Source organism: Lynx canadensis, chromosome D1 (assembly GCF_007474595.2).
Source record: "Lynx canadensis isolate LIC74 chromosome D1, mLynCan4.pri.v2, whole genome shotgun sequence".
Classification (NCBI taxonomy): domain Eukaryota; kingdom Metazoa; phylum Chordata; class Mammalia; order Carnivora; family Felidae; genus Lynx; species Lynx canadensis.
The window spans coordinates 33,559,870-33,584,515 of NC_044312.2; the positions used below are offsets into that span (position 1 = coordinate 33,559,870).

General features: G+C 34.6%; 1 protein-coding gene across 1 annotated transcript in view; it reads right to left on the reverse strand.

Annotated features, from left to right (window-relative positions):
- Positions 1–563: 563 nt before the first annotated feature.
- Positions 564–24,646, reverse strand: part of CNTN5 (contactin 5) — a 49,352-nt gene continuing 25,269 nt past the window's right edge. The window contains exons 2-5 of the mRNA XM_032595061.1: positions 17,310–17,496; positions 16,756–16,868; positions 8,214–8,382; positions 564–631 (exon numbers count right to left, since the gene is read on the reverse strand). Of these exons, the coding sequence (XP_032450952.1) occupies positions 564–631; positions 8,214–8,382; positions 16,756–16,868; positions 17,310–17,478 (519 nt within the window). The 5' untranslated portion in view covers positions 17,479–17,496. The remainder of the gene's footprint in view (positions 632–8,213; positions 8,383–16,755; positions 16,869–17,309; positions 17,497–24,646) is intronic.

Below are 24,646 nucleotides of genomic sequence, written 5' to 3' on the forward strand. Positions count from 1 at the left end.
ATTCCCTTCAGTAGGGGTGTATCATTTTGTGTTTGAGAAGATTTTGAAAATAAAGTTCCCTAGTCTCTGACCTACTGAATCAGAATCCTGAGATCTGGGTTCCCAGGTGACTTAGATGATCACCTAGGTGTAGGAAGCCTGTTCTACAGGAAAAATTTAAGGGCAACATTAAATTAAACCCAATTAATTGCTCACTTGATATGTACCTGTGCTATGCACTGGTGGGAGAAATCCTAAGATAAATATAAGATAGTCTCTTTTGGAGGATCCATAGCCTAAGGAGTGGAAGAGAAACAAACATTCATAAACAAATCACTGTAAAATCATGTGATTGCTTGTATAATAAAAATGTATACATGGTGCTAAGGGAACACAGAAGATGAATAAGTGTATCTATGCAAATTGTACCTAGGATAGATTGTTACAGACTGTTCCAAATAAAAGCATAATTATGCACTTAACAAACTTCTTTCAAAACTCATTTGGTAAAGTGTCCTTTCTTGAGAAGAAATAAATCATGAGTCTAATTCTAAATGTATTCCATTTGTTAATTCTTCTTTGGTTTATTCTTTGACGTGGCTTCCACTTTTTGAATTGGAACTACCATGGACATCTATGGAGATTTTTGAACCTAAAATTGTAACATAAAGTACTAAGAAAGTACTAACATTGTGATTTTTTCAGCATAAAAACACTACCATAATCATGATCATACTGTGGTCTGAATGAAATAAATAATGCCATTCATGTATCTCACAGGAGAGAAGATAAAAGTCAATAAAAAGAGAATTATTTATTAAAAAGATCTAGTGTTACAAGAACAGTACACAGAACTATTATCTGACTGTGCCTTCCACATGATATATACCATTATATATAGTATATATACAGATTGTATACAATATATTTAACGGTTTGACATGGAGTCCACAGTACCTTATTTTGGGTATGCAAAACATTCACTTTCATGAAATTTTTATTTATGAAGTGTTTTTTCCTTCATAGTTCAACTGTCATTATACAAAAATACAGTCTCTTCAGTGACTTAAGACTGTGCGGTTATTATCCCATCCAAGAAAAAGCTCACTCAGTACTGCAGCTGAAAAATAATGTACCTTGATAAGGAATGCTGTTCTGTTTTCTACAAAGTAACAAGTATGTAATACAGAAAAACATAACATAAACATTTAAAACCTGTGTTTTTTTATAGTTTATGATGCAAAATACATATTCTTTGCAGGTTGAGTAAAAACATCCCTTATCTCCAATTCCTGTAAGAATACATCAGACATTCTACTTGTAAATATTCTATCAGACGTGTACCATCCATCAGCTAGTTGAAAACATTGGTTAATTTTAATTTGCCACAAACTGACATATTTTACTGGACTTCATTTTATAAGAGTTTCAGTAATAACTTAATTCTTAAAGTCCTTCACTAAAGCTAGTATAAAACATCACAGAAAATAAAGAAAATTATCTGATTAATCAATATGGAATAGAAATTATTGCCCATTCTCTTATATTCTTGCTGCATCTTTTTTTTTCAGATGCAAAATTTGTTCCTGCAAGCTACACTATATTCATGAGAGTTATATATTTATATTTTTACTTGCTAAACAGTTTGCATTCCTCTATTTGCAAAGTCCAGCCTGTCCCACTCCAAAGGGGTACTGAAAGAAGGCCACTTGGTTGTTATAATTCACAGGCTTTAATATTCACCATCTGTAGTCATTTACTATAGTAATCAGTTAACTAAAATAGTCTTGTAAATCACTTCTTGTTTGTTTAGGGGTGTCTTGGATATAATCCCCCCCCAAAGAGAATGAGTAAGCAACTTAAATAGTTGTGCTATGGCTCTGAACCCAATCTTTTAGGATGTTCAAAACAACAATTCCAATATATCCTGATTCTGTAAAGATTAACCTCTAGAGCCAGCAGTGTGAGCTTATTAATGCTTCATTTTGCTTGTTGTTAAGGATGGTACAAACAGAATTAACAGGCTTAGATTTTATAAAAGAAAAGAAACTGCTTTTCTTTTATATTAACATCATCTGCAAAACTAGTTTCTTCAAGCTCTTTTTTTGGCATTTGACTTTGCAATAACTATCCCTTCAGGCATCTTCTTGGGTATTAGGTGAACTGTGGCATATTTTTATATCAGTTGGAACTTATATATGATTATCATCAAGTAGAAAACTTTCACTACAATTTCAAACTCTCTAGGGTCACTTCCATTCAACGTAACTCCCCAAAATTGCAAATGGGGATGATTTCCCAAGCAGTGTATGGCTAGTTAGACTAGCTGAGCCCTTATACTGAGGCCATATTTCCACAGCTTAATTCAAAGATCAGTTTATTCAAGATGTTCTTTTTATTTTAGTAGCTGCTAATATTTTATAAGTGGTATGTGATGCATGGAAGTATATTAAAAATAAAAATTTATTTGTTACGCTTGAACCATTTTAATCCACAGACTATCTGTATGCGTAATTATTTGCACAACAAATTTTGATTGTCCTTAAAATTGTTGACAATTAGAAGAAAGCCCTGGACCTAATTCAACATCTGTTTTGGCAATAGGTAGGGAAATGGGAAAGCTGTGTCCTGTATTCATTTTTTTTTTCAAGTTAGCACCTTTGGCAGCATATTAGTGTCTGCCATTTTTAGTGACCATATTTGTGCGTGTGACTTTAATCTTTTTTTGTAACTAAAATAAACACTATATTTGCAGCTGGATAACATAGTAATTAATGAAAAACAATAGCACTTAAATTCATTTGGAATCACTTTCTATTTACCTTGTGCTAATGTAAATGGCTTATTCCCTACCCTAATAATTTGCCCTAGGGATGCATATAGAATAACATATTGACAAATTTTGCTATTTTTCTATGCAGTAACTAATAATTTTTTGAGAAAATTTTTGTGTACTTATCCTATAATGGATCACACAACTGAGTTATTTTTTTCATATCTTCTACCAGTTTGTCAATTGGGGTAGTTAGCCAAAGGAAAAATGATAGTTGCAGAGTCTTCAGCAAACTTTTCATTCTCAGTTTTTTTTTGTATTTGTGTTTGAAACAGATCTGCTAGAGACCACTTAATTAACAAATGGATGGCACACATTCAGGGTCATCAGATATAAAATCAAATTCCAACATATTAAAAAAGTAAAGAATACATTTGACAGAAATTACTTTTACTTACAAAAAAAATTCATTACATACAATCTGCATATTTTTATTGGACCAAGAACTGTCCTCTCCATTTACAAAATCAAAGAGAAACCTGATGGATAAGTCATATTCCCCCCCAACCTCTTGTAAGTGCACCATGTGCAGTCCCAAAATTTTAAAGCTCATCTCAGGGTCCTGGGTCTCCACTTACACTACACTCTATTCACCGCTATTTCACGCTAAAGGAAAGCAAAGCAAATTAAGCTGCAGTTTTCACCAAGAGGTTGAGGGAATCATCAATGCCAAGAGTAATGTTACCGATGATGAAGATGGAGAGAGTGTGTGGAGGGTCGATTGAGCACTAGTGATTTTCCCACCTGTGAAAATAGAGAAGCATTAAATGGAGCAAATTATTTTGGTTTTGCTTGAGCTAGGAAAGAATTGTTTTTAGGTATGTAATACTAATGAGTGCAACATGGGTTTGTTTCTAATGAGGGTGTGCTTATAAAATAAAGGTTTCCCAAAAATTACATGGAAGGTAGAATTATATATGGAATACTGTGATAAAAGGCTATGTCAAATCAAAAAAATCTAATCAAGAAATTTAGTGTAATTTTCACCAATGATGTAAATTTCACTGATGGGAAACATCCCAAATTCCAGGTGTGAATTATAAAACAATTTCTACAGTACATTGTTCAGAAAAGGGAACAAGAATAATTAGCAAAAGTTTGTGGCAATAAGAATTCCTAATTCAATTACTTCAATTTTTGAATTTAGTAATAAAATTATTTAATTTATTATACTCATAGCTTATTCATTTATTTAACTGTTTAAGTTGACCAGGCTTAAATTTTAGATTTTCATACCTAACTTGGCAAAGGAGAGTCATCTTTCATCACTCTTCCCTACATCCAGTAGAAATTCTTCCATCTTGAGACCAAATTATTGTATGCAGTTAATGAATTAGGGGGGTTGGCTGTTAGATTAAACTTACTGATTTGAATTGATTAGTTTGAAGTAGTTTAGGTAATGCCACATAACTAAGCTCCACATAAACTAAATGTGACCCTTAGATTTAACTTTACTAATGGTTCCTCAAGCCAGAAGTCTGAAGTATCATCATCATGATTGATATTTAATGAATGCTTGCTATATGCAATGTGCTGTACTGAGCTCTTTACACATATTATCTTATTCGATCTTCATGACATACCTATGCAGTAAGTATTGTTTTTATCCCCCTGTTGCAGTTGAAGGAACTGGAGCTTAGATAATAGAACTTGCTTTAAGTCACTGAGCTGAGATTAGTGGAAACAGATGCTCTTATGTATTGTCTCTCTTAAAATAATGACTGGCCTTGACCTTGATTGAGACCTTAATGATAGATTAATGATAAAATAAATGTACCATTCAATTTTTGGTATCATCCTTCTGTCAAGTTATCTTCTCTAGCCAGAGTTGAGTGTTAATGGGATCTGGTTATAATTTTTGTTATGGAAATAGTATCTAATTTTCCCCAGATGTTTACTTAAGAGCTGAAGAATCATTTGTTTGGTAACACACACGCACACACACACAGCAGCAGCAGCAAATCTTTACTTTGAAAATTTTTACAGCTAAGGTGCTAATGAAACTATTAATCAACATATTAGAGAATGTTACATGTAGTTCAACTTGTACAAAAGAGGTTATTAGGAAGTGCATGGCTACATGTAAGCTATAAGAAAGGCATAAGGAGAAAGCTTCACTGGAGTGGTATGCATGCTTAATAATAAAAGCTGTGAAAATAGTTTTTTCTATTTTTTTTGAGAGTGACTGAGTCCTTGTCAAATCCACTAACATGATACTTTTACAAAAACATCTCATTTTCAGAATGCTAAGTGAGGACTATATCTCAAATTTCACATAGAATCCACAAAGAAAAAACATTATTTTAGTATAGCAAATCAAAACAAAATACAAACAACTACACTGAATTATGTCTTAGTCCCAACTGCAAAATCAATAGCTTTTTCACTTGAGCAAGTCCTTGAACTTCTTGGAGCTTTTGGTTTTTGGAAAATGATAAGAAAGAAACCAATTGTTGCTTATGGATCTGTGATAGACAGTATTATGTTTTCACTTCATTAAAACTCAGAAAACGTGTTGCACTAGCCATATCGTTTTAACTAAAACACAAAAGTTGACAATTTGTTTTTCATGGAATAGAAGTTACAGTACAATGGGAGAATCAAGGTCTTTAATAAGTACTCTCAAACTTGGGGCTGATATTGTCCAGATGACACTTTACACTCTGTCTTAGAGTTGAAAGGAATCTTGGGGATTTGGAGAATAATAAAATACTTAGAAGATTGTTAAAAGGATAAGATAATATATAGAAAACACCTAGCATAATGCCAAAAATATGATCAAGGGTCAGTAAATGCTCATTGTATTGTTGTTTTTAGAAATTTGAGACTTATGAAGCGAATAAAGAAGAGAGTTGTCATCTTTTTCATTTTGTGGAAATAATCTGTCAAGGTGCTCTTGAAAATTTATACTCACATATGAACAGTTCAATTGTGAACTAATCAGTGTGGAGACATTATTACCTTTCTTGCTCTTGAAACTATACTTTTATAAATGAATCATAAAGTGTATTAAGTTTTTGTGGGGCCACAATATATTTAAATTCTTAGGCTTTTTCACCTGAATTTCTGAAAAGTGTCAGATTTCCTATATCTCGTGTTTTTTATTTTTAACATTTCATTTTGAAATAATTTTAGATGTGTCAAAAAGCTATAAAAATAGAACAAAGAATTCATCCAGATTCCTTAAATGTTTGTTTCATCATTGTTGCTTTATTATTTTCTCTATAAATACATACATTTTCCTGAGCCATTTGAAAGTAAGTTGCAGACATGATGTACCTTTCACCCTAAATACATTAATGCATAGTTCCTAAAAATAAGACATTTTCTTATATAACCACAGTAGAATTTTTTAAAAGAGGAAATTAATGTATATATATATATATATATATATAATGTAATCTATAGACATTATTCAAATTTTATCAATTGTCCCAATAATATCCTTTATCTCATCTTGTATTTTTTAAATGTTTATTTATTTTGAGAGAGAGAGAAAGAGCGAGAAAGGGAGAGAGAGAGAGAGCTGGGGAGGGACAGGGGAAGAGAGAGAGGGAGAGAGAGAATCCCAGGCAGGCTGCACAATCAGCACGAGGCCCAACACAGGGGTGGATCTCACAACGTGTGAGATCATAATCTGAGCCGAAATCAAGAGTTGGACATTAAACCAACTGAGGCACCCAGGTGCCCCTCATCTTGTATTTTTATGTAAGAGTTTACTTATCAAATATTATGTCAATGTTTTTGTTTTCTCAAAGTTTCATTCTAATTATTTTCTTCCCTATATTTGCCTTCTACCTCATTTATTTTTATTTTTTTCTACCTCATTTTTTGGCATCAAAAAAATTCATATATAATGCCTTTGTCTTAATCCAAATTGATAAATATGTTGAATACAATGAAGCCACATACAGAGTCCTATAGGATATCACTGGATACCTCCCTTTGGGCTGACAATTCTGCTTGAGAATGATAATAAATAATGTTCATAATTTCCCATTATTTAAATGCACATTACATATTTTTACTCAAGGACTTAATGAAAACTGTCTAATATTTTTTAATGAGAGATTTGCATACTTTATTAAATCTTTTGTTTCCTTTTTTGACTACATCAATGAAATGGTTATTCATTACCAAATTTGTAAAGTTTTTGTCCTATAATTCCTTTGCTGATGTAATAATGATGGTAATGGTAAAGAGGTAAAGATATGTGGCCTTGGAGACAACCATACCTGGGTCCAAATCCTGGTTCTTCCACTTAGATCTTAGGCAAGTTACTTAAAATTTCTCTGTAAAATATGAATAATGCCATCTACTTCATATAATTGTTACTAAGACTGAATAAGATGATGTATTTAAAGGACTTATGATCGTGCCTAACACATAATAAAGGCTCAGAAAAAGCTGGAAATTATTAATATTGTTAATAATAACAATAAGTCACAAATAAATTCTGGAAATCTAATGTACAGTTAATAATACTGTAGTACATACTTGAAAGTTGCTAAGGGAGTAAAGTTTAAATGTTCTCACTACAAAAAGAAATGGCAGTTATATGAGGTGATGAAGGTGTTAGTTAGATAATGCTATGGTGGTAATAAATTTGCAATGTATAAGTGTATCAAATCAACAAGTTGTATACCTTAAACCTACAAAATTTTATGTATGAATTATATCTCAGTAAAGCTGACAAAGCAATACAAAAATAATACACAATAGAATTTACAATTTATTTTGAAATCAATAAACATGATCAAAGTTTAATTTTAAGAAGAATTTCCTTTAAACTTTCCTGTACCTCATTCTCCATTATCTAATGATAAAGGTGACCAAGATAATAGAAAAATGAGTATGTTAAAATAGTGCAATGGCAGTTTAAAAGCAATATTGCAGGGGCACCTAGGTGGCTCAGTCAGTTAAGTCCCAGGTCATGATCTCACGGTTCGTGAGTTAAAGCCCTGTGTTGTGCTCTGTGCTGATCTGTGCTGACAGCTCGGAGCCTGGACCCTGCTTCAGATTCTGTCTCTCCCCTCTCTCTGCCCCTCCTCTGCTCATGCTCATGCTCATACTCTGTCTTTGTCTCTGTCTCTCTCTCAAAAATAAATAAACATTTAAAAAAATATTGCAAAGCTGAAATAGCCAGAGACCATGATAGGCAAGGAAATTTCACAAATAAGCACATTCTAATGAAAAGATCGACCCCTTTCTAGATTTGTAGAAATTCTGCACTTATGGACATACTGCCATGGTTTGTATTAATTGGAGGATGGTATGGAAATCAGAGTGAGAAATGAGACCCTTCATGTGAACCATGCAATTCATCATATTAATTTTGGTGAGGCTTACACTATTTGTTGGTAGTCATCAAATTAAGCCTATTATGCCAATCAAAACATACCTGAATAGGATGGCACCCTGATTTGGGAACTAGCCGTTCCATCCCCTCCTTCACTGTATGCTCGAACTTCAATAATATAGACTCCAGCATCAGGGAGTGGTACTACTGCTTGAGGTTTCTGTGTTTCAATAACTTGACTGTTGCTGTGCCCCTCTTGCCTGTAAAAAACCTGGAAATAATAGCAGAGGTTTAAACATTTGCTATTCGGGGCGCCTGGGTGGCGCAGTCGGTTAAACGTCCGACTTCAGCCAGGTCACGATCTCGCGGTCCGTGGGTTCGAGCCCCGCGTCAGGCTCTGGGCTGATGGCTCAGAGCCTGGAGCCTGTTTCCGATTCTGTGTCTCCCTCTCTCTCTGCCCCTCCCCCGTTCATGCTCTGTCTCTCTCTGTCCCCAAAATAAATAAACGTTGAAAAAAAAATTAAAAAAAAAAATAAACATTTGCTATTCAGTTGAGGATTCCAAATGTTTATTGACTGACTACTGTATGTCACATTTTGAGCAGAGGGAGCTTACATCTTTTACAGATATGTAAGCAAATGTAATGCATGTGCTATGTGCAGCATTGGAAGTGTAAAAAGATGCTATGAAAATATAGAAGAGAGAATTTAATTCTGTCTGTGGGTTAGGAAACACGTTTTAGAGGAGGAGATGCCTGAAGTAAGTATGTGAAGATAAATAGAGTTCACCAGTTGGAGAAAAGGACGAGAATTCTAGGAAAAGATAAGAGAAGATTAAAAAATACACCCAAGCAGTACAAAACCATAGCATTAGGTATGGAATAAACAGAAGATATATGGAGATGGTGATATTGAGACTAGGGCAGTAGGTAGTGAGGGGGCATATCACTAAAAGTCTTTTACTCTTGGTTATTGAAATGGATAGTATCCCGAGTGAGTACTCACAGCTGTCCTCTTCAATTGAAAGGACTAAAGTGATAATTTCTTAAACACATCAATAATAAATCCTTAACAATGTAAGAAATGGCTGGAAGTTAACATTTTAGTGTTTTTACTTTTACTTTTGTTGTTGTTTGCTTTTCTGTGAACTGGCATTTGGATACTTTGGCCGGTAGAGGGAAGGCTTTTTCAACACCTGTCCGTGGTACTAGAATAGAACATGTATTCATGGAAGTTTCAGAATTACAAATTAGGACATAGAATCATCCCATGTTTACATTTTAGGAAGCAAAGAACACAAGAGTTATGCAATTTATACAAGATCAGGTGGCTAGTTAGGGAAAATATTGCATTGGAAGGTTAGTGTTCTGATGATCAGTTAAGAGCTGTTTCAGAGCTATATTATATTGTATGTACTTACAGATCCCAATTCAAAACAATCTCCTACAAACAAAACAAAGCAAAACAAAACAAAACAAAACAAAACAAAACAAAACACAATCTCCATATTCCTGTCTGGGCAAATTTGGGCAAGTTACTAATCTTTCTAAACCTCGAGTGCCTCTAGTATATAATAAAGATAATAATTTTTCTTTCATGGCTTTGTTAGGAGAATGAAATGGGAGAATGCATATAAAATGCCCATCATAGGACCTGGTGCATGGTAAGCTTAATAAGAGAAAGCTACTTCTGTTGCCATTATTGTTCATTGTCAGTGGTCAGTATGTCAATTGCATCATAAAAGATGGACTGTCTTAGGAAGTTAGACAAAAAATTTATACTTTTTTTTCCTTCTAAAAATATGTTTTGCACTTGAACCAATGTACATAGAGGGGAATAAACTTTAGCAGAACGATATTGATACATATTGAAGTCTGCCTGCATCTGATCCTCCCCTTTGCATTCTGGTAATATATGGTCCCTCAATTTCATTTCCTTTATCTTTCACAGATTTAAGTTTACTTCAGGGTTTCAGAAGAGAAGTAACTTCTCTTGAAAAGTATATAACCTGTGCAATAATTGTATATACTGAAATACTTATAGGGAAGGAAGTCATAGCCTCAGTGTAGCTTCAGAATGATAGGAGTATCATCAAATATTTATTGGGCATATCATGTGGGCCAGGAACAGTGCTATGTATCAGAGATTCATAAGAGAACAAGACCACATCGTTCCTGCTCTCATGGCACTTACAGTATAACAGTAGAGACAGATATCAATGCAATGAAGTGTGATATATACTGCAATAGGAACTGTGTTTAGTGAGATAGCAATGCACAGCATGGGTACTTGGTCAAGACTTGAGGAATCAGAAACATTTCTCAGAGCATGCCCATAGAAGGTTCTTTTGGCTTAAAAAATTATAATTGTCAGAATTTAGGTTTCTCATTTTGACTGTAGCAGTGTAATGAATTAGAATTCTAATCATCCACATGAGGTAATTAGAAAGCAAATTTATGGCAATGGGAAAGTATGTAAATTGGTGGGGATTGGCATGGGAGTGACTGTTTTAGAGGACATTCTTGTTATGGTTCAATAAATTACAATTCTTATGACAAAGAAAAATGCAGCTAGTAATGCATATCTAATGCTTCTGTAAAATCCAGAGTTGAAAAAAAATTTGTGGATCAGTTGAGATTTAGAAACAAAAGGTAAATGCAGGAAAAATGTCAGTTACTGGTAGCAAAAGGAGTTTGAAATTAAATGTGGCTTTTACCAATACATCCAGGGAGATGTGATGCTATGAACCAGTAAGTGGGTATACTAAGTGAAAAGATACATTAAATTAATGGTTAGTCTTAGATACTTTAGAGAATCTTGGCTCATTTTAAAATCCTGATTTAGAAAAGATGAATTAGAATGAGGAATGTGTGAGTTAGCTAAGGAGTTAAGTCAAGGCTAAGTCAAGACATGTCAGAAGTAGTTATTGACAATAAGGAAGACAGAGAATACTTTGCGAATCTGGACATTTACAGAATGGCAGTTACCATGGCAGCTATCTTTAGGCATAAAGGAAAGTGTATTTTCAAGACTATTCTCAAATTCTCCTTAACAGCTGGGAGGAGTGAGTTATTCAAAGAGGTAATTCTAAACAAAAAAATTAAAGCTGTACTGCTATTCTGAAAGGCATGATCTGGAAATGGCTAGTCCATATGTCTGATGCTAACAGAATAATGGCATGAGTATGCTTAAAGATATAACAATAAATTTTGCTGGTTTTACTATAAGTGCCCCCTGAGAAGGATGGATCCAATTAAAAGGAAGGCCTATTCAGCAGCTTAGCATCTTGGGAATAGTCAATGGGGACAGCTGCTCTTCATAATAGAGGGCAAGGAATCTGAAGCTCTAGTGGAAAGAGGAGGGTGGGGACAAGTCAGCAAAATGGTAGAAGCATGATGAAAAAGTTGGGAAGCACAAGTCCCAGTAAGAAGCCACTGACTGGAGTATAGCCAGATGCACTTTTAAGAAGAGGACTTCCTATGGACAATTTTCAGATCCTTGCTTTTCACTCTGCCTGCTCCCGCCAACATTTCTATCAAGTCTGCTTTGTACATGCATATATTTAATAATATATGTCATTTCTGTTTTCATTTTAAAAATATTTTTTTTTTCAATGTTTATTTATTTTTGGGACAGAGAGAGACAGAGCATGAACGGGGGAGGGGCAGAGAGAGAGGGAGACACAGAATCGGAAACAGGCTCCAGGCTCCGAGCCATCAGCCCGGAGCCTGACGCGGGGCTCGAACTCACGGACCGCGAGATCGTGACCTGGCTGAAGTCGGACGCTTAACCGACTGCGCCACCCAGGCGCCCCTTAAAAATATTTTATAATGAAAAATTTCAAGCATAATTACATGTAAGAGAATTATATATGAGTCTTTTTAAATTTTGGGGTATCACAAGAAATAGGCTGTGTCCATACATAGGGTGAATATAACATGAAGGAACAACTGCAAGATACCGGAAATCAGTGAGACTAGAATGATCATAGACATTAAGTCCCCTGAGAAGCTGGATAAATATAGAGGTTGGCTTCCTGAATAAATATAGAGGTGGGCTTCAGAATTCTGTAGGGTGTGGAATAAAATATCAATCCAAGTGTACATATATCTCAGGAGTCTGGAAGGCCCTGCTATCTAAGTTAGATAAATAAATATAAACTTCTATTTATATTGATGGATCACATAATAACATGTAAACTTTGAGCCTGATTTTCCCTTACTCTCTTTGGCTCTGTAAATAGGCAGAAAGTAGAGGTGATGGGGGGAGATGTACGGAAAAGTAGCTGTATATCTAGGAAAGGATATTTTGTCGTGTAGACTAGAAAAATAAGACCTTATTTTTTTTGGTATGTAGCCTGAGGCCCTTGTCCTGAATTCCTTCTGAACTGCTTGCATTATTTTCTGAGTATATAAAAGTTTCTTTTGCTGGGGAAGGTAATATTTGCACAAGTGAAAGTATAACTCCTCGGGATTTGATAATTATTTTCCCTTTCACTTGAACTTAAATCTATGTAAGAAGAATAAAGTGGAGATAAGATGGTTGTTTTACTTTATAATCTTGGTAAGCTTCTTTCAGAATATAAAGAAAAAGTTCCTCCATGCTCAAGATTATTAAGGAGAATTATGGCTGAATATGCTTTACACCACAGCTTTGTTATTGGTATTGGTATTTCTTTAGGAATGCCAGTAACAGATATGCCCAAATTAGTAAGGACTCTACATATAGACCTCACACTAGAGGAATTACAAAAATGAAATTTTCTTCTTTGAAAAGAATTTATTTGGGAAAAATACATTAAATTAGAAAAAAATTATTTGAAATTTTTGTTCCATTTTCCTGATCACTTATAAATAATATATTAATAATATAGGTTACTATTTCTGAATTTGAAAATGTAAAGACAAGAAAATAAAATAATAATAATTGACCTGAAGAAGTCCTAAATACACAAATAAATGCCCAAATTTGATTCAACTTTTCAAATGGAGAGTTATTTTATATGAGTGACAATAATTTGTAGGTATATCTGGAATTCCCCAATTTTCTTCTGGTTCTTCAAGCTTGTATTTCTCTTAGTTTTAAATGAAAAACTGTGATGTCTTGAAACTATTACTGTCAAATCTGGGCTTGTTAAACAAAATCTCAGGAAGTTCAGGATCTCTTGGATTATCTCAAAAATGCAGTAAGAAATTTCACAGCTAGGTAATACTTCATATTTATCTGAATGAATTTAATTCTAATGTGTCACCTCTGACACAATCATATGGGTTGATTCTATCCTTCTTCCACTACATTCTTGGTCAAGTTCCCAATAAGATTTATGATGAGGAGACCTCCTTTTTCTTGTTAACACCTTGCACAAAATGTCTCATATAATTCTCTGTTAATGTATTAGCCTTATATATATATTGACACTTCAATTCTGAAGTTAAGTAAACAAGCCAGATACATGCTTCTTAGAAAATGGATTAGTCAAATTCCATTATTTTAACTTATTATTATTTTATTATGCTATCTTTGTCGTTTGTTTTCAAAGAATGAGTTAAATCTCGTATATAGTATCCTAACTATAAGTAAAAAAAATTGAGTGTATTATTTATGGGTCAAGTCTGGAGAACAAATCTATTTTTCTCCATTTTTATCATCTTTCAATAATTTTCAAAATCCGGAAAACTTTGAGCTAAAGACCTTTATGAATTCATCTACTTTACACTGGACTCAATACAAAAGTTGGGATATGTAATCTTTGCATTTTAAATCTAAGCATTGACTCCAAGTTGTCACAGGCTGAAACTTATGTATGTAGATACGATGTACATTTCTAGTGATGTCTTTTGCTTATAAAAGTAAAGTAACTTAGCAAAGATAAGGAGCAAAAATAAATTTACTTCTCTTTTTGATATTGGAATTAATGGTGGAAGCTTTCTCTTACCCTGTTTAGCAGGAAGTCCTCTACCTCAAATTACCTTGTGGATAGGGAAGTAGTGTGCTGACTTGTCCCTACTTTAGTTAGTCTTTGTGACTGCCATACACTAATTAGGTGGCCCACTATTGTACTGGCATTCTTGGTCCAGAGGTTAGGTCATTCTTGGTTTGGCAGTAATTTGTGGGGATGTAGTAGGAATCAAAGAGATCATTTTCCTCTGAGTTTCATGCTCAGCCTTGGCCATTCCACACTTGTGTGAACCTCCCTGCAGGGGCACAGCTCTTTAGCTGCAGTGCAGATCCTTGTCTGGGCTAGAGTTTTCCTCAGAGTCATACTCAGAAAAGGGGGCTACAAGCTTGTGTTCTCTGGGTTACATCGTTTAGTTTAAATTTGCAGCTATTCTTTTTTGTTAATGTTTTATTTATTTATTTATTTATTTATTTATTTATTTATAAAGAGAGTGCAAGCAGGAGAGGAGCAGAGAGAGAGAGGGAGACACAGACTCTGAAGCAGGCCCCAGGATCTGAGGTGTCAGCACAGAGCCCTATGCGGGCTCAAACCCAGAAACTGTGAGATCACCACCTGAGCTGAAGTCCTATGCTTACAGACTAAGCCACCCAGGTGTGCCTACTGTTTCTATTTTTTTTAATGTTTATTTATTTTTGAGAGGTGGAGAGAGAGAGAGAGAGAGGGGCAGAGAGAGGGAGACAGAGGATCCGAAGAGCATCTATGCTGAAGTAGAGATCCTGGTGCAGGCCTTGAACTCATGAACCATGAGATCATGACCTGAGCCAAAGTCAGACCCTAAACTGACTGAGCCACCCAGGAGTCCCTGTGCCTGCATCAGGAGGAGATTTCAGCCAGAGCTACCTGCTCTGTGAAAACTGGACTTTCCCAGGAGAATCCAGGCTCTGCATTAAGCTGCAGTCATCAGCCTAAATTCTTCTTTCCCTCATGGGGCCCTTAGTGACATTTCTGCCAATAAGTCTCTCATTGGGGATTATCCTGTCGGTCAGAAATTCTAAAAATATTTAGTTGCAAAAGAACAGGCTTTGAGGTTTCACTCCATTTGTTATCAACAGACTCCTCTCTTAGGGAGCAGCTGTTTCTTCTCAAGGACATAAGAAAGTATAACTATTTCAAGGAAACAAAAGAAAGAAAAATCCTCTGTCAATGTGTACCTACTTGTCATTAATTTACACACCTAAGATGGAACAAGCTAGTGATTCTTCCCCCAACAAGAAGGTATTCTAGGGTGACTTGTACTGTCTTCCTGTAGACAGAACTGGCAAGCATTTTTCAAAGATCAGTTCCTTTTGTTAAAATTTCACCTAACCAGATATTTTCCTCCAAAAATTAGAATAAATAGTAGCTATTTTTAAGTAAGCACATTCTATATGCTAACAGCTATGTACTATTTTACATAAATTATCTTATTTAACCCTTAAAACAATCCTGTGTGATATATATTATTTTATTTTTATTTTGCCATTTTGAAGTTAAGAAAATAGACCCAGAGAGATCAAGCAACTTGCTCAGAGTAACACAAAAGTAACAAAAGTCTGTCTGACTCAGAAGCTAGTGTTATTTTCCCACTATACCTAACAAATGCAAGTCTATGCTGGAAAAACACGCATCTGATATACACTCATAAGTAATTGCATACTATACTTCTAGCTGGATTAAAAAAATAGCTCACCTGCCCTCCCCCAAAAGATCAAATTCAATATCTCTGAGAATGAGAACAGATTTCAGTGTGTGTGGTTGAGTAATGAAAGTGTCTGCAATCCACATTAATTACAGTCTGTAAGAAATAATATAATGTGTATCTTAAAATATGTTTAATGGGAATTACCTACCTTAAAAATATATTCCATTTATAACTTCTTCAGTTGTTAGTTTCAGAGTTTTAGCACTTTATATATAAAATACTGTGTTACCCTTTCTGATGATTGAAAAGCCACATTAATGATGATTTTCAGTCTAAATATTATCATTAAAATGCTTAAAGTTTATTATATAAATAATATTCAACTAATGATTCTATATAGAGTTTAAGACAATCATCGAATCTGATGAAAAAAGAATTTTAAATTCAGCCAATTCAATACATAGACCACATATATATTTTAAAATTAGAGAAAAAGTTGTTTTTCTTTTTTTTCCAAAGTTGTTTTTCAAAAACAAACTAAATGTTTTTATATTCCCAGCCCTCTTGCTGGTACATTGCAGGATGACTGTATGTGAAATGTTGTGTCTATTTTGGAGCTTGCTGCCTCTCCATGGACTCTTTCTTAACCCAGAGTGCTGGCCTTAGCATTTCTTCTTTTTTCTGCTAATAGAGTCTTTCCACTCAAATTAAGTCATCCAGTCTTTGTTATCTGCCAGAAAAGTTTGTCTACTGGGAAAGAATTCCAGGACTCTGCCCAAGTTTTGCTGGCCCTCACATGTGCTTCACGGAGCCATCTTCATCCTGTGTTCAAATTGTTGCTGCTTTTCCTACTTCTTCCCTTCCTGTATCTTTTGCAGTTGAAACTGATTTTGACTGCCTTGGCTTTCCCATTGGAGGGAGACTTTTTCCTACGTTATAGGTAAAAAATTATTGGGAAAAAACAGGTATGCTAATGGGTCTTTTTATGCCTTATTAACTGTACATCCTCATAATAACAGTTTTTGAGCTGAATATCTATACCAGAGAGTGAAGAAGCACACTGACCTTGTAGCCCATGACTTCAGATTCGTTGGCTAATGGTCTGACAGGTTCCCAGCCAAGAGAAAGTTGAGAACCTTGCTGTTCCCACCTGAGATTGCTAGGTGCTTGACTAGGGGCTGCAAAATCAAAAGTGAAAGTGAACTGATAAGGAGTCTTAAATACATTTCTTCACTTAAATCTTTGTATTTCACTCTTTTCTTGTGTTTAGTAGTTGGCTGACACCATAGGCTTCTTTCCAGCTGGAGTCAGATAAGGAAGGTTTTTGCTCCAGGAGTGTCATTTTAATGGCTACTCTACTGAGCTTTTGAACCAGAATCCTTTTATCTTCTTTCTGTGTCAAAATTGCTTGGCCTTGTTTCACAGGAAGATAACCTTTATCTACTGTGAATACAAAATTGTTTGAGCTAGATTTGGAATTCTGATCTAAGCATTGAAGCAAGACTAAGAATCAAAACTCCCCTTTAGCTCTCCTTATTATGTATCTCACATGGCTTTCAGAAATGTTAACAGATATATCCCCTTTTGTCTGAAACAAACAAAAAGCCCAGGTCACTTACGGGATTTCTTGGTGGTTGCACTCACTTCACTGCTAGGTGGCCCATATCCAGCACCATTATAAGCCCTCACTCTGAAGTGATATAAAGTATTTCCTTCTAATCCTGTTAGAATGACAGATGACTCATTTCCTCTAGTTTTGACTGTTTCTGCTGCATCTTCTTGTTCCATGTCTTTCCGATAACCGACCTGTCAACAAATTATTACATGACAGATTAACTTTGAAGTTTCTCCTATGATTGTGATTGTTTGATTTTTTTCTTTTTTGATGTTTTCTTAAAACATTAACAGGTGTTACTAATGAGGCAAAAATCAGTCAGTCATTGCCTGATCTGTGTCTGTGTGCATCTTAGCAGTACTCAACAGAGCCACAAAAGGTGCTATCTTCTAGCTTGGTAGCATGAATTGCTTGGAAAGAGTCAAAAACACATCCTGACATTAAGGAAAAATTATTCAAAGAAACTGAAGAAGTGCTTTTCTCTCATAAGTTATCAGAGACTTTTACCTTTCAAAGCCATGGGGCTTTGAATGAATTATTTGAGAAATCGACATGAACAGTATTTCCTCCTGGGCCCCACATAAAGATGAGTCATACAAGCTGTATTTTTTTTTTAACGTTTTATTTTATTTTTGAGACAGAGAGAGACAGAGCATGAATGGGGGAGGGTCAGAGAGAGAGGGAGACACAGAATCTGAAACAGGCCCCGGGCTATGATCTGTCAGCACAGAGCCCCATGCGGGGCTCGAACTCACAGACTGTGAGATCATGACCCGAGCTGAAGTCGGACGCTCAACCGACGGAGCCACCCAGGTGCCCCTAAGCTGTATGGGTTTAATAACACTCATGGTACTTGGGAGTGGTCTAAATGTAGAGAAGTCACATTGCTAGGATCTGGGAGGGAGGCAGAAATGACCTTTCCTGATTATAAGTTTGTGGTGGCTGCTTTTGTACCAAACTTAATTTCTTTGTGACTTTAATTGTCTTGTCTTTATATACCTAAAGCTTAACGCTGTTTCAGACCTTAGAGCATAACCATGTAGAAGTAGATAAAAGGGTAGTTTTTTATTTCTCTACTTACTTACTATGGTAAAAGTAGTAGAACAGTAGTGCTTTTTTCCCCTATTCATTACTGTGGTGAAAGAAGTGGATCACTGCACCCATTTCATGCTTCTTGAAGTGCTTTGTCTACTGTAGAGGCTAGAAAGCCAAACACCATATTTTCCAGATGTTCTTTCAGCTAAGGGTGCTGCCATACATTGTGGGCAGCAAGGGGTTTGTTATTTGAAATATTCTGGAGCATGCCAAAGACTACCATTTCCAGCTGTAGCCATAGGAAGTCATTATAGGCTCTCATCTCTGAGGAAAAAACATTTGAGTCACCATATCAAATTAAAAGGTCTTTACCAGCCTAGGTGCTGGCTGAAGGCAAAGGGAATAAGAAATGGGTAGAGGAAGAAGGAAGTTATAAATTGTAACTGCAATTTTATTAAATGAAGACTATAATAGCCATACTTTCTTCCATGTACTGTTTTGTATATACATATTAAATGACTTGGGACCCTTATTTCTTGTGATATTTTATATAGTGTTGTACATAGGTAACTTTCTAATATAGTTCACTAGAGGAAGAATAAACTTTCACCCTGACACGGACAGATTTGAATTTCTTGTTTGGGGAAAGGGTACATATATTTTCATTTGTAAAAGCTATATTTGTTGGGGCACCTGGGTGGCTCAGTCGGTTGTGTCTGGCTTCAGCTCAAGTCATGATCTCACAGTTCGTGGGTTTGAACACATGGGCCACTGTGCTGACAGTACAGAGCCTGTATTGGAGTCTCTCTCTCCCTCTCTCTCTGCCCCTCCCCAGCTTGTACTCTCTCTCTAAAAAATAAATAAATAAATGTTTAAAATTTTTAAAAAGCTACATTTGTACCATATCAGTTTGGAATATGGTTGTTGCTTATTGTTACTTTTTAGGGTTGTTGAATGTGGAAAATGATGTGTATGTATGTTGAGTAACCAAAGGGATATGGTACATTAGTGTTCAACATCCATTTCCTCTCGTTCCAGTTGTCTTCCTGTACTGAAGAGGATGGAGAGCTGAAAATATTATTTTTAAGACTCCTTTGTAGTTAGGATTCAATGTGTTTTAACTTCAGCCAGTCAGATGAATATGCCTGGCATTTGAAAATAAAAGTGAGATGGAGATTGAACTTCTGCTTCTTCTTTTCTGCTGGTAAGCACATTAAGGGAGTCATTACTTATCCTCCACTCCCTGCCCCTCCAGGCAGCATTAATAAGTGACTCATTGTCTAACCATCAGCTTTGTTAGTCAAGAAGTAGGGCGCAGGATGTTTATTTCGTTGGTACAAATCATAGTTGGCATGGTGGGATTCTGGAACCGGCAACAGTAGCAGAGCTCTCCAGATCACAGCCGCTTTCTGAATGTGGCACCATCCTGATTATAGAGGCTTCCTTAACCATGGTAGTGGAGTGTGCTTCTGGGGCTGGTGGCTTAAAAGACATCTTCCTTTGTGTTGATTCTATAGTTTGACTTTAAGAGTCATTCTTGGTCTTTCAAGTCACCCTGGAGTCTATTAATTTAACTTGATAAGTTAGTAAAGCATTTAATAACTATAATAAAGTACCTCTTAAACTATTTAGAGTAGTTTAGTTCTTTGGGACTAAAACTGTCTGATACATCTACACAGATCTTGTATATCTATGTATATATCTATCTCTCTATTTTTTTTAAAGCCTAAAAAGATAATTGCATTCTTATTTCTCATCCCTGTCTCTTCACAGATTTGAACTGACTGAACTTCAAATATCTGTTTGATTAAAGCTGGACTCCTCTAAAATCCTATCTTTTATATGATGATGGACTCATTATTCCCAATTCTGAGAACTAGCTTATCTTGCTTGGTGTTTGAGAATATTTTAACTGAATAAATCTAAGTTATTTTAAACTGCAAAATTGGCTGAGATGTTGTTGGATGAGCAGAGTCTTTCCTTTCCAGTGGTATATCTGATTCTTGCTTTTCTATTTTAATTTACTTTAATTGGTGAGATTATTTTAAATTGATTAAATATACGTACTTGAGGGAGATGAGTATGGTCAAATTTGACAAATTTTGATACAGATTTGATACAGATTTCAACTATAAATTTTGGACTTCTAAATATTGAATGTTTAATGTTCCGATTAATCACCCTAAAATAAAGCATCCTAAGTGACAGATAAAATGTTTCTTAAGTAACTGAATGTGAAAAAAACAGAAATTCTTCTTGCATCAGCTAAACTTAGAGTGTATTCTGAAGTATGCATCAAGTAAAACATGTTCTTGCTGAAAAAAAAATAACTTTAACTAAGGGTACTTGTTTAAAACAAAGAATATCGGGGGGGGGTAGGTGAAATAAGTGAAGGGATTAAGAGTACACTTATTGTGATGAGCACTGAGTAATGATGTATGAAACTGTTGAATCACTATAACTAACATAACACTGTATGTTAACTATACTAGATTTAAAATAAAAAGCTTAATAAAAAAAGCACCAAAAAATAAAACCTATAGAGAAACCTAAAAAAAAAAAAAGCATACATTCTCTTTCTATCATATTTAAAAAACAGGAATAGGAGGAGTTGTTACTTTCACAGTGAAATGATAATTATTTTCCTTTATTTATTTTTTTTGATGGGAAAAAGGGCAAAACAAAACCAAAAAATATTTGGAGTTTACCATTATGCTTCTCTCATGATTCTTAAGTTAGAGTCGAGGTAATGTAGTATTCACAAGTCACACACACCTTCTAAAGTTGAAATTTCTTTATTTGATTTCTTTCTCCATGATTCGATTTCCACCCTGATGATAGATTTCATCAACCCATAAACTTTGAACTCCAAATGAGATCATTTGAAACATTAGGTTAAAAGCGTTAAAAAAGATATAAATATCACAAACCAGCAGTAAAGATAACTAACTATTTTGCCAACTTCAGATAATTGTCTTTTGTGTGTGTCTGTGTATCTCTTCCTATATTTTCATTACATATATTGAATATAGTTATATACCTATAACTGTATGTCCTACTTTTGTTTTCTAACATTATAGCTACATATACATATACATATTTTCTCACTTTTTCAAAGTAATATTCTATCATATGTGTAAAAATATTATTTTTTAAAAATGGTTATTTATTTATTTTTCAGAGAGAGACAGAGAGAGAGAGAGTCTGTGGGCAGGGGAGGGACAGATTGAGAGGGAGAGAGAATCCTAGGCAGGCTCCATGCTGTCAGCACAGAGCCTGATGAGGGGCTCAAACTCACAATGAGATCATGACCTGAGCTGAGATCAAGAGTCAGACACTTAACTGACTAAGCCACCCAGGTGCCCCTGTGTACCAAATATTTAACCATTGTCCTATTGTGGAACATTTGGGTAGTTTCCAAGTGATGCTCTTTTAATCAAAGTATTGCCATGAATGTCTTCATCTGTATTGATTTCTGCATACTGGATTAATTCCCCAGAATAGAATCCCACATAGGAGATTATGGGGTGTAAAGATATGAAAAATGTTGTGTTTTTTGATACATAAAATGTCACACTCATTTTCAAATAGTTTGTACAAATTTTCATTTCAAAAAAAAGTACATGAGTCTAAGAGATATACCATATTACTGTAAGCTCTAGGTAGATCATGGGATTGGGGCCAGAACACCTATATTTGAAACTTACTTTTTTTATCTGTAACCTGGATATAATGAAACAAATTACTTAACCACTGAATCTCTATATCCTTGTTTATAAAACAGGCAAAATACTACTTACCTCAGTTTTATGAATCAGTTTTAGATAGTTCCCTTGTTATCACTCAACTACTTGAAATATTTTTTTCTTGATGTTTTAGTATTTATGATTTTTATTATTTGTAAGTCTACTGGTATCCTGTTTTTGAAATTCTTCATATTGTTTTGATTTTCTGATTTTGTCTCCCAAAAAATTTACTTAAAATTATAATAACATATGATATTATCAGTGATAAGTAATTATTATTATCTGAGTCAGCCAATACCTGTAAGAGTGTACATTTGAGCCTAAATTTTCAGGATAGCTCTTCTTAGTAAATATCCATTTTTCCCCAAAGTTGGCTCTCCAGGATAATTACAATTTTAACTATGCAGATAGTATATTTGACTTTTTTGATGTGATAGTTCTAAGATATTCATGTCACACACAATCCAGTTCTCTTACATAAAGTTGCAAGGCCTAAAATACATGATTTTTGCCATTTGTAGTGTACAGTTACTGGGTGAATTGTGATTATATACAAAATCAGTGAAGAAGTCTCCCTAATATTTTATCTTATCCTGATTTTTGCTAGCTTGTTAGATTTAAAAAAATACGTTTTTTTTCTTAGTTCCAGTAGTCACTTATTTCTACATCATTAATTGCACTCGGTGATCACTGTTATTTCAATATTGTACTCCTTGAATGTAATAAACATAGCTCTATTTTGTGTTGTTACTTAATGTTGCAAAGAGTAATTGATTTTTGCACCTTTGAAAGTAACTTATTCTTTCTTCTAGGGAGTGTAGTTTTTTTGATTATGCATATTGAAATGTAAGTATTTTACTAGGACTTGAATTTTTAAAGATTATCAATTCTTCATTAAAATTTTTTTTGAATATGTATTATTTATCAAGAACTGTCTGTAGGCAACTGGGATAATGGTGAGTCAAAAAAGACTTTGAGATTGGAAAAGAACTAGTGTAGATACAGGAGAGTGGTTGGAAGGCATTACCAGAGTCTGGGTAAGAAATAAGTGTAGCCTGAACAAGGGTTATAGTGGTGGATGTGGAGACACATAGGGAGTCAAGCAATATTTAGAAGATGAAATCAACAGACTTTGGTGATAGTTATGGGCATGCCAAAGAATGAGTTGCTAAGACTAATATTTCCTGAAACTCTGTGGAATATATTTTAGTTACTTCGATTTTGGACTATTTATTTATTTTTTATTTTTATTTTTTTAGTTGTTGTTATTGCTTTTGCTCTATATATTCAGTCCTCTTAGCAGATATCTACTGCTTATGGACCAAATTTCTTTTGTCTTTCATGTCTGCCATCTTTTCTCTCACCTTAAAATTTCCTTATTCATTTACTTTGTATTCTGGGATAACTTCTCAAGTTTGTATTCTGAAGCACTGGTTTAAATATTTACTAGTATTAAATTTGCATTTTATTGTTTGTAATGAATATTTTATTTTAGTTACTTTGGTTTTTATTTTATTGCCTTCTCTTCATATTCTGGATCACTCTTTAAATACATAAGAAATATTCTTTTCTCATCATTATCTAGACTCGTTTAAAATTTTTCTTCTGATTTACAAGAAAATCTCTTATAGGGGAAGGAATTCATGCTGAACCTTATAATTTCTTTCTTTCTTTCAGAGAGTTTTCTTCTGCTTAATCATACCTGAATCTTACCTAACAGATCTTTAATGGTAATCTAAAAAGGAATTAAAATTTATTTGAAAGGGGAGACATCCATCTCTAAACTGTATAACCCAGACCAGTGGCCTATACTGTACAGGTAGATGCTAGATTATCAGTGTTAGTACAAGCTTCCACTCCTGTTCTCCAAGCAACACAAAGAAATCTACTGAGGCCTGATCTGAGAGATAAAGCTTCACGTGTGTGACTTTAGTTTGTTTCACTGAAGGAAAAGATAAAGGGGAAGGGGCCCAGAGGTGATTTCATTCCTTGCTTGAACATTAGAAAATGGGATTTTGAGGCTGGGTCATTGCATAAAGATGAAAGGAAAGAAAAACCTAGAAAATGCTACAAATATTTTTGTTTCATACCCCTCATTGCAATTGCAATAAGGATTGTCTTCTTTTCTTATGGTTTCAGGGTTACTTTAAGAGAAATCAAGAAAAGCTAGTTTTATATGCCTCAATTTAATTCACTGCCAGTCCTAAATTCAAAAGTTGTAACTAATGTAAACTGAGAGTGAGAAGGCAGACATTTCATTTCTAGGCTGCTTTCTCTAGTAATTCCTCACCTTCAGAGAAACTTTGAAACACTATGATCTTTTCCCTAATAATGCTTAAATTGCCTTTTACATTCCTCTTTTCTTATGTAACTCCTAATTTTAGCCATGTCTTTACTGAGAGCTTTAAATCTTATATATGAGGAACACACTTCCCATGGAAGATGAATTTGTTTCAGTCAGGAACGTCTCTGCTTGCCTCAATTTAGTTGATCTCCAGCTTCCTAATCTCCTGAGTTTAGCACTAGGGATAGTTATTAAATTGGCTATTCACAATCAATA